General features: G+C 43.7%; 1 protein-coding gene across 2 annotated transcripts in view; it reads left to right on the top strand.

Moving 5' to 3' along the window:
- The window catches only part of Klhdc1 (kelch domain containing 1), a 34342-nt gene that overhangs the window by 11493 nt on the left and 10354 nt on the right, over positions 1-12495 (top strand). The window contains exons 5-10 of one of the 2 annotated variants that reach the window (XM_041658362.1): positions 1420-1498; positions 2622-2705; positions 4404-4487; positions 4954-5012; positions 8717-8829; positions 11600-11672. In XM_041658362.1, coding sequence (XP_041514296.1) covers positions 1420-1498; positions 2622-2705; positions 4404-4487; positions 4954-5012; positions 8717-8829; positions 11600-11672 — 492 coding nt within the window. The remainder of the gene's footprint in view (positions 1-1419; positions 1499-2621; positions 2706-4403; positions 4488-4953; positions 5013-8716; positions 8830-11599; positions 11673-12495) is intronic. The other variant, XM_041658361.1, reaches the window with a different exon arrangement.

Genomic DNA, 12495 nt, shown 5'->3' with positions numbered 1-12495 from the left:
AAAACAAGGAAGAAACGATGTTTGGATTTTTCACCTTGAATAATTTATTTATGTTTCTAGATCATTATCACACTGACCTGTTAAAATCTGAAGCCGTATTGAAAAGTGCACACGGAAGGCCAGCTTCCTCTGTCTACCCTGTCCACCATGTTGGCCCCTTTGCCCCCACCACAAAGAGCCCCTAAGTCTGTGTTTCTTTTCTTCTTGGGTGTGGCTTCCACACATCTGCTACTGGAAACTTCTAAAGCTCCAAACGCTATTCAAGCACAGTCCCTGGTGGTCTGACTTTTTCAGATTCCTCAGATGACTCCTGGGTACAACTTTGCTCTGATCCAGGTGCTTCCAGCAGTTGAAAGTTTAAATTATCTCCAGGGGATTTGCTCACCTGCCCTCTTGAACTTCAGCTTTTTCCCCTTCAGTTCTTCAGCGGACCCAGCTAGGCAAGCACTCTGCTACTAATTATCCCGCAAGCCCTGGTCCAGCTTTTGAAGGCCATGCTGAGCTTCCCTAAAGACTACAAGAGTCGGACAAGTGTTCAGTCCCCTGAGGCTGACTTTCCTCTGACTCCTTTGCCATCCCAGCCCAAGCATGACTGCTGGCAGCGGGGTGGTTTTTCTTTGCACGTCCCCACGTACCTAGTGGCACCTTTCTCCTGCCCTTGCAGGAGGCATGAGGAAGCCTGTGGATCTCTTCTCTCCCACTGTAGGTTCATCACCTGCTGCGGTTATTTCCTTCCTGTCTCGTTCCCTGAATTCTTTGTTTTTTTAAACCCTAATTGTGTAGTTTATTTGGCTTGTTTAGGTGGGTAAGGTAAGAGAAGAAATCAATTTCAAATTTGTTTTTTTAAGAAATGATTTATGGAGCTGAGGGGGGTGGTGCACTTTAATCCCAGCAGTGGGGAGGCAAAGGCAGACAAATCTCTGTGAATTCGAAGTCAGGCTGGTCTACAAAGCAAGTTCCAGGATAGCTAAGGCTGTTACTCAGAGAAACCCTGTCTCAAAACACCAAAGCAAATAAATAAATAAAATAAAAATGATTTATTACTTATTTTTATATCATGTGCATTGGTGTTTTGCCTGCATGTATGAGAGTATTGCATTCCCTGGAGTTGTGAGCTGCCATGTGGGAATTGAACCCTGATCCTCTGGAAGAGTAGCCAGTGCTCTGAACCTCTGAACCATCTCTTCAGCCCCTCAAATTCTTTTTGTTTATGTGACTTTTGCTGCAGGGTCTCATTCTGGAGTTGGCCTAGAATTCATTAAGTAGCCCAGGCTGACTTGGGAACACATGATAATCCTCCTGTCTCAGCTTCCTGAGTGCTAGAATTGCAGACCTGAGCAACGGTGCCCAGCTGTTTCAACTATCTGAGCAAACTAGAAACAAGACTCCTAAAGTTTGTCCTCTGCGTTTGTTTTTCAGATTAATATATTTTGGTGGTTATGGGTACAGGAGGCACAGTGAACTTCAAGACTGTTTTGATGTACATGATGCATCTTGGGTAAGGAAGTAATCAATCACTCTTTAATTTTTTTCTTTAATTCAGCATCACTATAAGCCTTAGGAATAATGAATTGCCCCCCCCCCACTCTTCTCTCTCTCTCTCTCTCTCTCTCTCTTTCTCTCTCTCTCTTTCTCTCTCTCTTCCTCCCTTTTGTTTTTCAAGACAGGGTTTCTCTGTGTAGCTTTGGAGTCTGTCCTGGAACTCACTCTGTGGACCAGGCTCGGCTCGAACTCATAGAGATCCACCTGCCTCTGCCTCCCAAGTACTGGGATTAATCATGCCCAGATATGAAAAACATTTTTTAGAAAGGGGAACCAAATTTCTTGGTAAAATAGAAGGGATCAATTAGAGTTTAACTTTAAATTTACTTACTTACTTACTGGGTTTTTTTTTTTTTGTTTTTTGTTTTTTTGAGACAGGGTTTTTCTGTGTAGCCCTGGCTGTCCTAGAACTCACTCTGTAGACCAGGTTGACCTTAAACTCAGAGATCCCCCGCTGTGCCTCCTGAGTGTTGGGATTAAAGGCTTGCACCATCATGCCTGGTGAATTTAACATTTTTTTACCTTTATTTTTATATTATGTGTATAGATGTTCTGCCTGCATGTATGTCTGTACACCATGTGTGTGTAGTGCTGGCAGAGGCCAGAAGAGGGTGTTGGATCCCACGGGACTGGAGTTACAAACAGTTGTGAGCTTCCCTGTGGGTGCTGGGGGTTGAACCTGGGTCCTCCAGGAGAACAGTCAGTGCTCTTAAGTGTTGAGCAGTCTTTCCATCCCATTCCCCTCCCCCACCCCCAATTAGTACTTTTTTTAAAGCAGCAAACAACAGCCAACTAAAGTTTATTATAGCAAAGATAAGTTTTGAAATAGGTCTCAAAATATAAATGTTCATTCTGTCTCATACAACTGAGGAAGTGAAAACCTGCTGAGTGAGGGAGTCGTGGTACTGGAGACCGGCAGCAGCACGGCGTGGGCTTGAGGGCAGCTGTGGGGTGTGGCGTGGGCCGGGCTTTGCCACCGTGGCGACGCTGCCTGTCACTTCACCTTCACCAGTACATGTGTGGTGGAACTGTGCTGGTGTTTCAGCCACAGAGCTCCTAACCGATTGTTTCTGTTTTAGGAAGAGCAGATCTTCTGGGGGTGGCACAATGATGTCCATGTGTTTGACACAAAGACAAGGACTTGGTCTCAACCTGAAATTAAAGTAAGCGCTAAATTCCCTGGAGCCTCCGGAGCCGGAGCCCTTCCTCTGAGCCCAGCCCACTCTCATTCTTACCAGCTTTTCCTTTCTTGAGAAACTCTTTCTGTGTGTTTGTTTCTGCGTGGGAGTGCTATTTTTATATCCATTGATATTTTAAAAATGCCTTTTTCCTAAGTTACTTGATTTTAGTAATTGGGTTTGTAATTGCATGAAAAATAATTCTCCCTCTCTCCCTCCCTTTTCTGTCTTTGGTGTTTTGAGAGGGTCTCACTATGTGGACTACACTGATGTGGACTGCTGACCTAGAACTTGCAATCCTCCCTGACCTTTACATCCTTGGTGCTAGGTTACAATTACTGAGACAGGGGTTTTCTGTGAAGCCTTATCTGTCCTGGAACTCACTCTGTAGACCAGGCTGGCCCTGAACTCACAGAGATCCGCCTGCCTCTGCCTCCCAGGTGTACCTACCCCAACACCGCCCAGCCAGCTTTTCATTTTTAAGAAAGAGTCTCACGTAGTCTCACGTGTCTCGGCAGACCTCAAGCTTGCTGTGTGGTCGAGACTGGCCTCCCGTGCAGCTATTCCAGGCGTGGCTCTCTGCAGCCCCCCCCCCCCCCCCCCCCCCCCCCCGTGTCTGTGGAATTAGCAGCTCTCTTACAAAGCCCTTTTAAAACAGAGTCCAAGAGTTTTTTCTTTCTTTTTCCCCAGTGCTAGATCAAGTGAACAGCCTCATACGTACTAGACTTGTTCTCCACCATGGAACTGTACCCTCAGCTCAACACCTGTGTTTTTACAAACCCGTGAGCTACATGCGATTCTACCAAGAGAAAACATATTATCACTATTATTTTATTCTGAACCAAACATAAATTCAGATTCATTTAAACAGTATATAGAAATCAAACAGATCAACACCTTTTAAAGATTTATTTTTATTTTATGTGAATGGGTGTATTGACCGCATGGATATGTGGGAAACGTGTGTATTGCCCGAGGAGCCTGGAAGAGGGCGTTGGATCCCCTGGAACTGGAGTTACGGAGGGTTGTGAGCTGCCATGTGGTGCTGAGGACTGAAGTAGGTCCTCTGCAGGAGCAGTCTGTGCTCCTGGCCGGTGAGCATCCCTCTAGCTCTAGGGACCAACTTTTTAAAATGATTTTTTCTCAATTTAACAGTTACAGAGGTAAATGCTAATTCTTTATACCAGCTGGATTTCAGTACGGTTATTCAAGTGAGCCTGAAACATCAGCTGAGCTTCATTCAAGATAAAGGATAGAGAAGTATTTTTTTTATAGTCTAAGAATTTTAGGAAGAGAAAAACAACAAAAAACCCAACTTCTAAAATCCAATATTGCCTAGGAAATGAGAAGGGCTTAAGCTTGACTTAAACCATCAATGAAGTTGTTTTGTGAATTTGAGGACTTTGGAAGCCATGAGGAAATTCTTAGTCTCTATGATGTAATATTAGATCTTTGGTTTGGAGTAAGGGAAGAAAACAGGAGTGATTTTTTTAAATCTGATTTTAAAAATCTTTATATTTCAAGCTAAATTTATATGAACTTTCATTTTTTCGGGGTGGTGGGCATTTAAGGACAGAGGGGTGCGTTTTCTTCTTGAAGAAGCTATTTGTAGTTCTGACTGAGCACAGGATGTGGCTGGTACAGCTGCCTCAAGTCTGCCTCTGTTCTGATCTCTGCTTGCAGGGTGGAGTTCCGCCACAGCCACGAGCCGCGCATTCATGTGCAGTTCTGGGAAATAAAGGGTATATCTTTGGCGGACGCGTTTTGGTCAGTGTTTTCAATGGAAATGATATTTTCGTGGGTGATGTTTATCAAAACTTGTCCTCTGACTCTGTGGAGCATCTGAACATTCAAATAACCTAAGAGATTAAGCTGCACCTAGTGCTAATTTGTATTTGTCTTCTGTTTCCCAAAGAGACCCTCCACACTGTCATAGATGATTTTTAATTGTATTTTAGTGAGGACCCTCCACTTGCGTGCAGGGTCAGGAATGTTTAGTTTCTTAACATCTAAGCTGTTACTTTAAACCATCTCTTCCATTTGCTTCTCTGGCACATTATTCTGGGAGCTCCATATTAATTTTCTTAATCCTTAGAATTGATTTCCAGTATTTAAGCTTCCAGTGCTCAGTAGACTAGGGCAATTCATGCTTGATCTGAACTTGTTTGCAAACTAACATTTTATTCCATAAAAGAGTTAAAACGCTATCCAATCATTATGCTTTTTATTTCAGCAAACTAGAATGAATGACCTACACTATCTAAACTTGGATACCTGGACTTGGTCTGGCAGGTGAGTCTGAAGACCACGGTCCACTCTGGAGGGATGGGTGTGGGCGGAATCCAAACTTGGGTTTCTGACATTGAGCTGATATTTTTTTAGATTATGTACCTAAACAAAAAACATGAAATTTAAATTTTTTTCCCTTGCTCCCTCCCTTTTAAGACAGAATCTCACCAAGTAGCCCGGGCTGGCCTTGAATTCTGGTTGTCCTGCCTCAGCCTCCCAAGTGAAAGGATTCCAGGTACCACAGTCAGCTAAATGGGGTTTGTGCAAATTATAAAAAGCATAAAAATAGTAAGAGTTGAAAAGAATCATGTGAAAATATCGGCTTTAGAGTAAGTATTCTTTGGGGACTCGTCTAGTGGAGATGGAGTGGCTGGTGGAATCATTCCACACACCTTCACCTAGATAATGAAATGGATGAAAGACAGATTACATATTAACCTGGATATTCCTGTAATGCAGTGTAATCAGGGCTATATATTATTATAAAGTATAAATACTATTAAAGATAAAACCATAGGCTAGTTGATGGTGGTATGAACCTTTAATCCCAGCACTTGGAAGGCAGAGGCAGGCAGATTTCTGAGTTTGAGGCCAGCCTGGTCTATAGAGTGAGTTCCAGAACAGCCAGGGCTATACAGAGAAACCCTGTCTAGAAAAAAACCAAAATAAATAAATAAATAAAACCACGAGGACTAGGGAAGTAGCTCAGCCAGGAAGTGCTTGCCTAGCAGACATGAGGTCCCAGCTCAGGTCCCCAGAACCCATATAAAAAACCAGGTATGGTGTGTGAGCTTCCAGTCACAGCCCTAGGGAGGCAGAGAGAGGTGGATTCTTAGGGCTAACTGGCCAATCAGCCTTCCTGAGCCGGCAAGTTCCAGGCGGGTGAAAATCCCTGTCACATATAAACACACAAACAAAGCTAATGTAGACAGCTCCTGAGTCACAGCCCTGTTGCTGGCCTTTGGCCTCCACACATACACAAATAAAACCATGACTAGCCAGACACAGTGCTACACACAAGTAATCTCACTAGTATACTCAGGAGGCTGAGGCAGGAAGACAGTGAGTTTGGGGTTAGCTTTGGCTACATGGCAAATTTGAGACCTGACTGAGGTATATAGCAAGACCCTGTCTTTAAAACAACACAAACCCCAGCAAATAAAAAAATAAAACCATAAAAGTGTGAGAAGAGCTGGGTGGTGGTGGAGCACGCCTTTAATCCCAGCACTTGGGAGTCAGAGGCAGGCGGATCTCTGTGAGTTCGAGGCCAGCCTGGTCTACAGGGCTAGTGCTAGAATAGGCTCCAAAGCTACAGAGAAACCCTGTCTTAAAACAAACAAACTAAAAGTGTGAGAAGAAAATATCTAGTTATTCTTAAAACTTTGGCATTAAATATTATGTAACCCTGAACTCGGTAAGTAAGAAAGACTTATTCATAAAACCAGCTAAAGATTAAAAATTTCTCTACAAAAAAAGTACACAAAATACTAAAAGGCATATTGGAAAATGGAAACCAGAAGTAAACTGAAAGCAATATTTATTTATAGCCTTTTTTTTCTTTTAGAGAGAAAGTTGAAGTCAAAAGTCCCCAAGAACTCTTAGAGGGGAAAAACCCGACAATCTAGTAGGAAAGCGGGAAGGACACAGAGGAGCAGCTCCCAGAAGGAATGGGTGCCCAGAGGCCACCCGAGGCCACCCGTGCTGAGCTGTGGCAGCACACTTGGTAGAAGTATGGCCGGCACAGTTTCTTCCTGAAAGGTAGCCTACAGTGTGCTTCAGCTAGACACTGGAGCGGGCGGTGGTGGTGCAGGCCTTTTCTCCCAACACTCGGGAGGCAGAGACAGGTAGAGCTCTGGAGTTTGAGGCCAGCCTGGTCTACAGAGTGAGTTCCAGGCCAGCCTGGTCTACAGAGTGAGTTCCAGGCCAGCCTGGTCTACAGAGTGAGTTCCAGGCCAGCCTGGTCTACAGAGTGAGTTCCAGGCCAGCCTGGTCTACAGAGTGAGTTTCAGGACAGCTTGGTCTACAGAGTGAGTTTCAGGACAGCCTGGTCTATAGAGTGAGACGCTGTCACAAAGAAACAAAAAGAAAAGAAAGTTTAATTTTGACTCAGGAATTCTCTGAAGACAATGCAAGTATATTTATGGATATGAATGTGTGTGTATGAATCTAAAAAAAAATGCTTATTGCAACTTTCAACAAGAGACGGCTCAGCAGTTAGGAGCATTGGCTGCTCTTCCAGAGGACCCGCATTTGGTTCCCAGCATCCACATGGTGACTTACAACTGCCTGTAACTCCAGATCCAGGGTACCCTCACACAAACACACACCAATGCACATAAAATAAAAAATAAACTAAAGAAGCCGGGCGGTGGTGGCGCACGCCTTTAATCCCAGCACTCGGGAGGCAGAGACAGGTGGATCTCTGTGAGTTCAAGGCCAGCCTGGTCTACAGAGCTAGTTCCAGGATAGGCTCCAAAGCCACAGAGAAACCCTGTCTCGAAAAAACCAAAATAAAATAAAATAAAATAAAATAAAAATAAAGAAATAAACTAAAGATAAAAGTACTGGGCAGCGGTGGTGCACACCTTTAATCCCAGCATTCAGGAGGCAGAGGCAGGTGGATCTCTGAGTTTGAGCCAGCCTGGTCTACAGAGTGAGTTCCAGGACAGCCAGAGCTATGTAGAGAAATTGTTTCCAAACAAAAAGCAAAACAAACAGCAACAACAACCAAAACAATGAAACCCAACTAAAAATAAAAACAAAGCCTGGACAAAGCTTGATCTCAGTCCTTCTGTCTGCTGTAGGATTGTTTACATCGCAGGACCTGTGCCCAGGGCTGCCAGGCTTCCAGTGCCAAAAGACACTGCTCTGTGGAAGCCTGAGGGTCATACTGAGAGAAATGGGTGCAGAGCAATGTGTGATCCAGTCTGTCTTCTTAGGAAGCACAATTAGCATGCACATAGAAGTCCTCAAAGATTGGGCCAAATTAATATTCATTCCCGTTGCTGAGGGGCAAGGCTATAGTAGTCTCCTTTTAAAACATATTTTCGTACTTGTTAAATGATTTATAACCAAGTATTTATTTTCCTTTGTTTTCTCTTTCCTCCATTTTTTCTCCTTCCTTCCCTCCCTTCTTTATTCCCCTCCCCTCCTCCATTCCTGTCTCTTTCTTTCCCAGCAAGATATCTGTATATAGCTCAAGCTGACCTTGAAGTTACTGTGTAGCCCAGGATATCCTCAAATGCACGATCTTGGGGTGCTGGGATTGCAAGTGTGCACCTCCACTCCCCAGCTCAAGTTTTCCTTTAAGATCTGAGATGAGCCTGGGGTGGTGGTGGCGCACACCTTTAATCCCAGAACTGGGGAGGCACAGGCAGGGGGATCTCTGTGAGTTCGGGGCCAGCTTCGTCTACAAGAGCTAGTTCCAGAACAGACCCCAAAGCTACAAAGAAACCTGTCTCAAAAAACAAAAACAAAAAACAAACAAAAAGAAGATTTGAGATGAGCGTGGTGCTCAGTGCATAGCACCAATGGCCAAGGCAGGAACACTGTGAGCCAGAGGCCAGCCTGGCTGCGTGATGAGGCTGTGCTGGGGAAAAATAAGACCTGAGATGATTAAAAAAAAAAAACAAAAAACAAAACAAAACAAAAAAAAACCTCATTTTGTTTAATTCAAAGTTTGAGTTTATTTTTTTTCCTTGCTACAGGATTTCTGTTAATGAAGAGAGCCCCAAACCTCGGTCATGGCACACGCTGACAGCAATCGCTGATGACAAGCTTTTCCTATTTGGTGGACTAAGTGCAGACAATGTTCCTCTGAGTAAGTCCATACAGCCTAGCATACGGACATTTCCTCCCTTACCCCAAGTCCTGTGGTGTGCAGTACCCAGGTGGCAGGCATCCAGGGAAGGGCGTATCCGTGTCCCAGTCCCTGCCTGAGGCGTGTGGGAGCCTGAGGGGGCCTCTGTCCTGGGGGTGTGGATGGTTAGAAACCGTTTTTCATTTCTTCCTGTTCTGTGTGTGAGAGCGCATGAATGTATATGTGAGATGTGCCTATGCGCATGTGTGGAAGACAGGACAGCATATGAGAGCTGGGTCTCTCCTAATACCATGTGGGCTCCAGGGGTCAAACTTAGGTCACTGGGCTTTGCAGCTGGTACCTTTACCTTCTAAGCCATTGCTCTCTCTCTGGTTTTTTGGTTTTTTTTTTTTTTTTTGATTAATTATAGTTCATAGTTATACTGAAGTCATTCTTTTCTCCCAGTATTCTTAACCATATATCTGCAGGGTGGGATTATAATTCACTGGTAGAATGTTTACCTGACATGTACCTGGTCAAGGCCCTAAGAGAGAGGACAGAGAGAGAAAACTTAAAGCCCCCTTCCCTCCCCACATCCCATGATCCTGCGTCAGGACTGTCTGTCCAGAAGCTGTTGTACTGTAAGCCAGAATGTGGACGGCAGTCTTCCCTGAGGCTGGAAGCGCAAGGTGAAGCCAACATCTTCTTTTTGTTCTAGAACTACAGAATGCTCAGTGGGATCCTGTAACTCCTCTCATTGGTGCTTTGTTTGTTTGTTTTACATTTATTTATTCATTTGTGTATGTATTGTGTGAGTGTGTGTGTGTGTCCCACACTGACTTGTAGAGGTCAGAGAACAGCTTGTGGGCGTCGGTTATCTCCTGCCATTCTGTGGGCTTCAGGGTCGGAGCCCAGGTCCTCAGGTCTGGGCAGCAAGCACTGCGATCCACTGAGCTGTCTCTCTGGCTCAGAAGTCTGGTGCTCCTGTTACTGCTGGTTCTAGTAGCTGTGAGTATTCCAGTGAAGTTCTTTTCGTATCAGTAAATTGCGGCATCAGGACACACAACCGACAAGGGTACGCATGGCTGGGTTTGACATGTTAGATTATTTTCTTAACTATTTTTTTTCGTTTTATTTATTTATTTGTGTGTATGTACACATGTGCCATGACATGGGTGTGGAAATTAGAAGACAGCTTTACGGAGTCAGTTCTCGTCTTCCAGGTGGATTCTAGGAACCACTCTCAAGTCTTGACAACAGATGCATTTATCTGTTAAGCCATCTTGTGGGCTCTTTTTTTGAAATTTATTTGTTTTATATGTATTGGTGCTTTGCTTACATGCATGTTTGTGTGAGGATGCCACATCCCCTGGAACTGGAGTTATAGACAGTTCTGAGCTGCCACCTGGGTGCAGGAATTGAACCCGCGTCCTCTGGATGAGCAGCCAGTACTCTATAGCATGAATTCTAATTAGTCTTAATAAATAATACCCAGAGTCAGATATTAGGGGGTGAAAACTGAAGAGAAGCAGAGCAGCCAGCCACTAGAGAGACCTTTTACCTCTACCAGTGCTCAGACCAAAGGGGGGTCCTGTGCTTAGACTGTCACTTCAGACTGCAGCTCAGACTACAGGTGCAGGGGTGATCCTCAGACTGCAGCTCAGACTACAGGTGCAGGGGTGATGCTCAGACTGCAGCTCAGACTACAGGTGCAGGGGTGATCCTCAGACTGCAGCTCAGACTACAGGTGCAGGGGTGATGCTCAGACTGCAGCTCAGACTACAGGTGCAGGGGTGATGCTCAGACTGCACCTCAGACTACAGGTGCAGGGGTGATGCTCAGACTGCAGCTCAGACTACAGGTGCAGGGATGATGCTCAGACTGCAGCTGTCTCCCCCAAACCTCAGACAGCAGTGAACTCCTGTCTTCTTCATTATATTCCTCTCTCTGCCCAGCCATATCATTCCTATTTCTTCCCCTAGTGCTGGGGTTAAAGGCATGGGATTTGTGTAAATTCTCTTTCTTTTTGAGACTGGATCAATCTCATGTAGCCTAGGGTGTCCTTGAACTAACAGAGATCTATTTGCCTGTCTCCCGAATCCTGGGATTAAAGGTATGAGCCACCACCAATGCCTGGCCTCTGGTGGCTTACCTCTGTGCTCTGATCTTCAGGCAAGTTTTATTTGTTAAAATATAAACAAATGTCACCACACTGCTCTTAACCACTGAGCCATCTCTCCAGACCTAGGCTTGCTATTTTTGATCATTAGCATATGGGAAGTTGAATTATCTAACACTTCCTTATAGAGTAAGATGAAGATTTGGTTGCATGGGTACCAGAACATTTAGTTTTGTGTCCATTCATCTTGGCAATGTGTACTGACATGTTTACGGGGAGAATCACGCAAGACCTAGAATCATGCAAGATGTAAGAAGTCACAGGAAGGACAACACAGACAAATAGCACATGTGGCCGAGCTCTTCTCTTCTCTCTCTCTCTTCCTCCTTCCTGTTCCTTCTTCCCCTCTTGTCTTTCCTTTTTCTTCTCTTTGGCTGACATTGAGCCCAGGGCTCACTTGTGCTAAATGGACTTGAGTATAAGCCCAAACTTTGATGGTTGTTGCCTCTAGGGTGTGGGGCACTCTTGCTTTGTAGATGCTTAAAATATTTATGAAAAATATGCAGATTCACCCAAGATAATGATACAAGTATAACATGATAAACCTGTAAACAACATTAAAATTATAATCAATGCCCTAATCATCATTTCTGAACTGCCCTAATATTACAGGTGATTGCTGGATTCACAATATCACAACAAACTGTTGGAAACAACTGAGACATTTACCTTACACCAGGCCCAGGTAAGCCCAAAGGAAACCAGTGAGAGTTTGAAGATTTAGGACAGAATGCAGTGTCTATAAGGAAACCATAAGCAAAATACTTACTTCTCAAATAAGCTTCATGTTAACTGAATAAAGTAATTATCATTTTGGTTATGTTCATTGGAAATGATTTATATACTTTTCATACATAGTTGCAAAATTGAAAATGTTACTTTTAGCTAAATATATAATCTTAGCTAATGAAGTAATTTAAAACCTGATCGATTTTTAATGTTACTATTTTTAATAAATAGATTGGAATAGTGTTAGCTTTAATCATAGTTGTTTTTAGGAGATATTTGAAGTAACTTATTAGACATATTTGCTTTCAAGTTACTGTAGAGACAGATTTTTTTTTTCTTATTAACTATTTGAGCAGGGAGTGATGGTCCACCCCTTTGATCCTAGAATTGGGAAGTATGGGTGGGAGGACCAGGAGCTTAAGGCTGTCATTGGCTATGTAGTGAGTTTGGTGGCAGCCTGGGCTATGTGAGACCATCTCTGAAAATAAACAACAGTCTGGTATATTCATTAATGTGAATAGTTTGAGAAAGAAAATGCTATTTATTTGTTGTATATTGTAGGATAAATATTATAGAAACAATATGTTATTATTAAAGGAAATCAAATAGCACCATAACAATTCCTCAGATTTAGTTGACTAGTGTGATGAAAATGCCCTCATAGGACATTCAGATACAGCAGACCACAGGATCATCTGCAGAATGGCCTCATAGGACATTCAGATACAGCAGACCACAGGATCATCTGCAGAATGGCCTCATAGGACATTCAGATACAG

Source organism: Microtus oregoni, unplaced genomic scaffold (assembly GCF_018167655.1).
Source record: "Microtus oregoni isolate MIOR12 unplaced genomic scaffold, Mior012 000009F_ref0000495, whole genome shotgun sequence".
Taxonomy (NCBI): domain Eukaryota; kingdom Metazoa; phylum Chordata; class Mammalia; order Rodentia; family Cricetidae; genus Microtus; species Microtus oregoni.
Note: the sequence above shows the minus strand (reverse complement) of the source record. Positions and strands in the feature narration are given on the sequence as shown.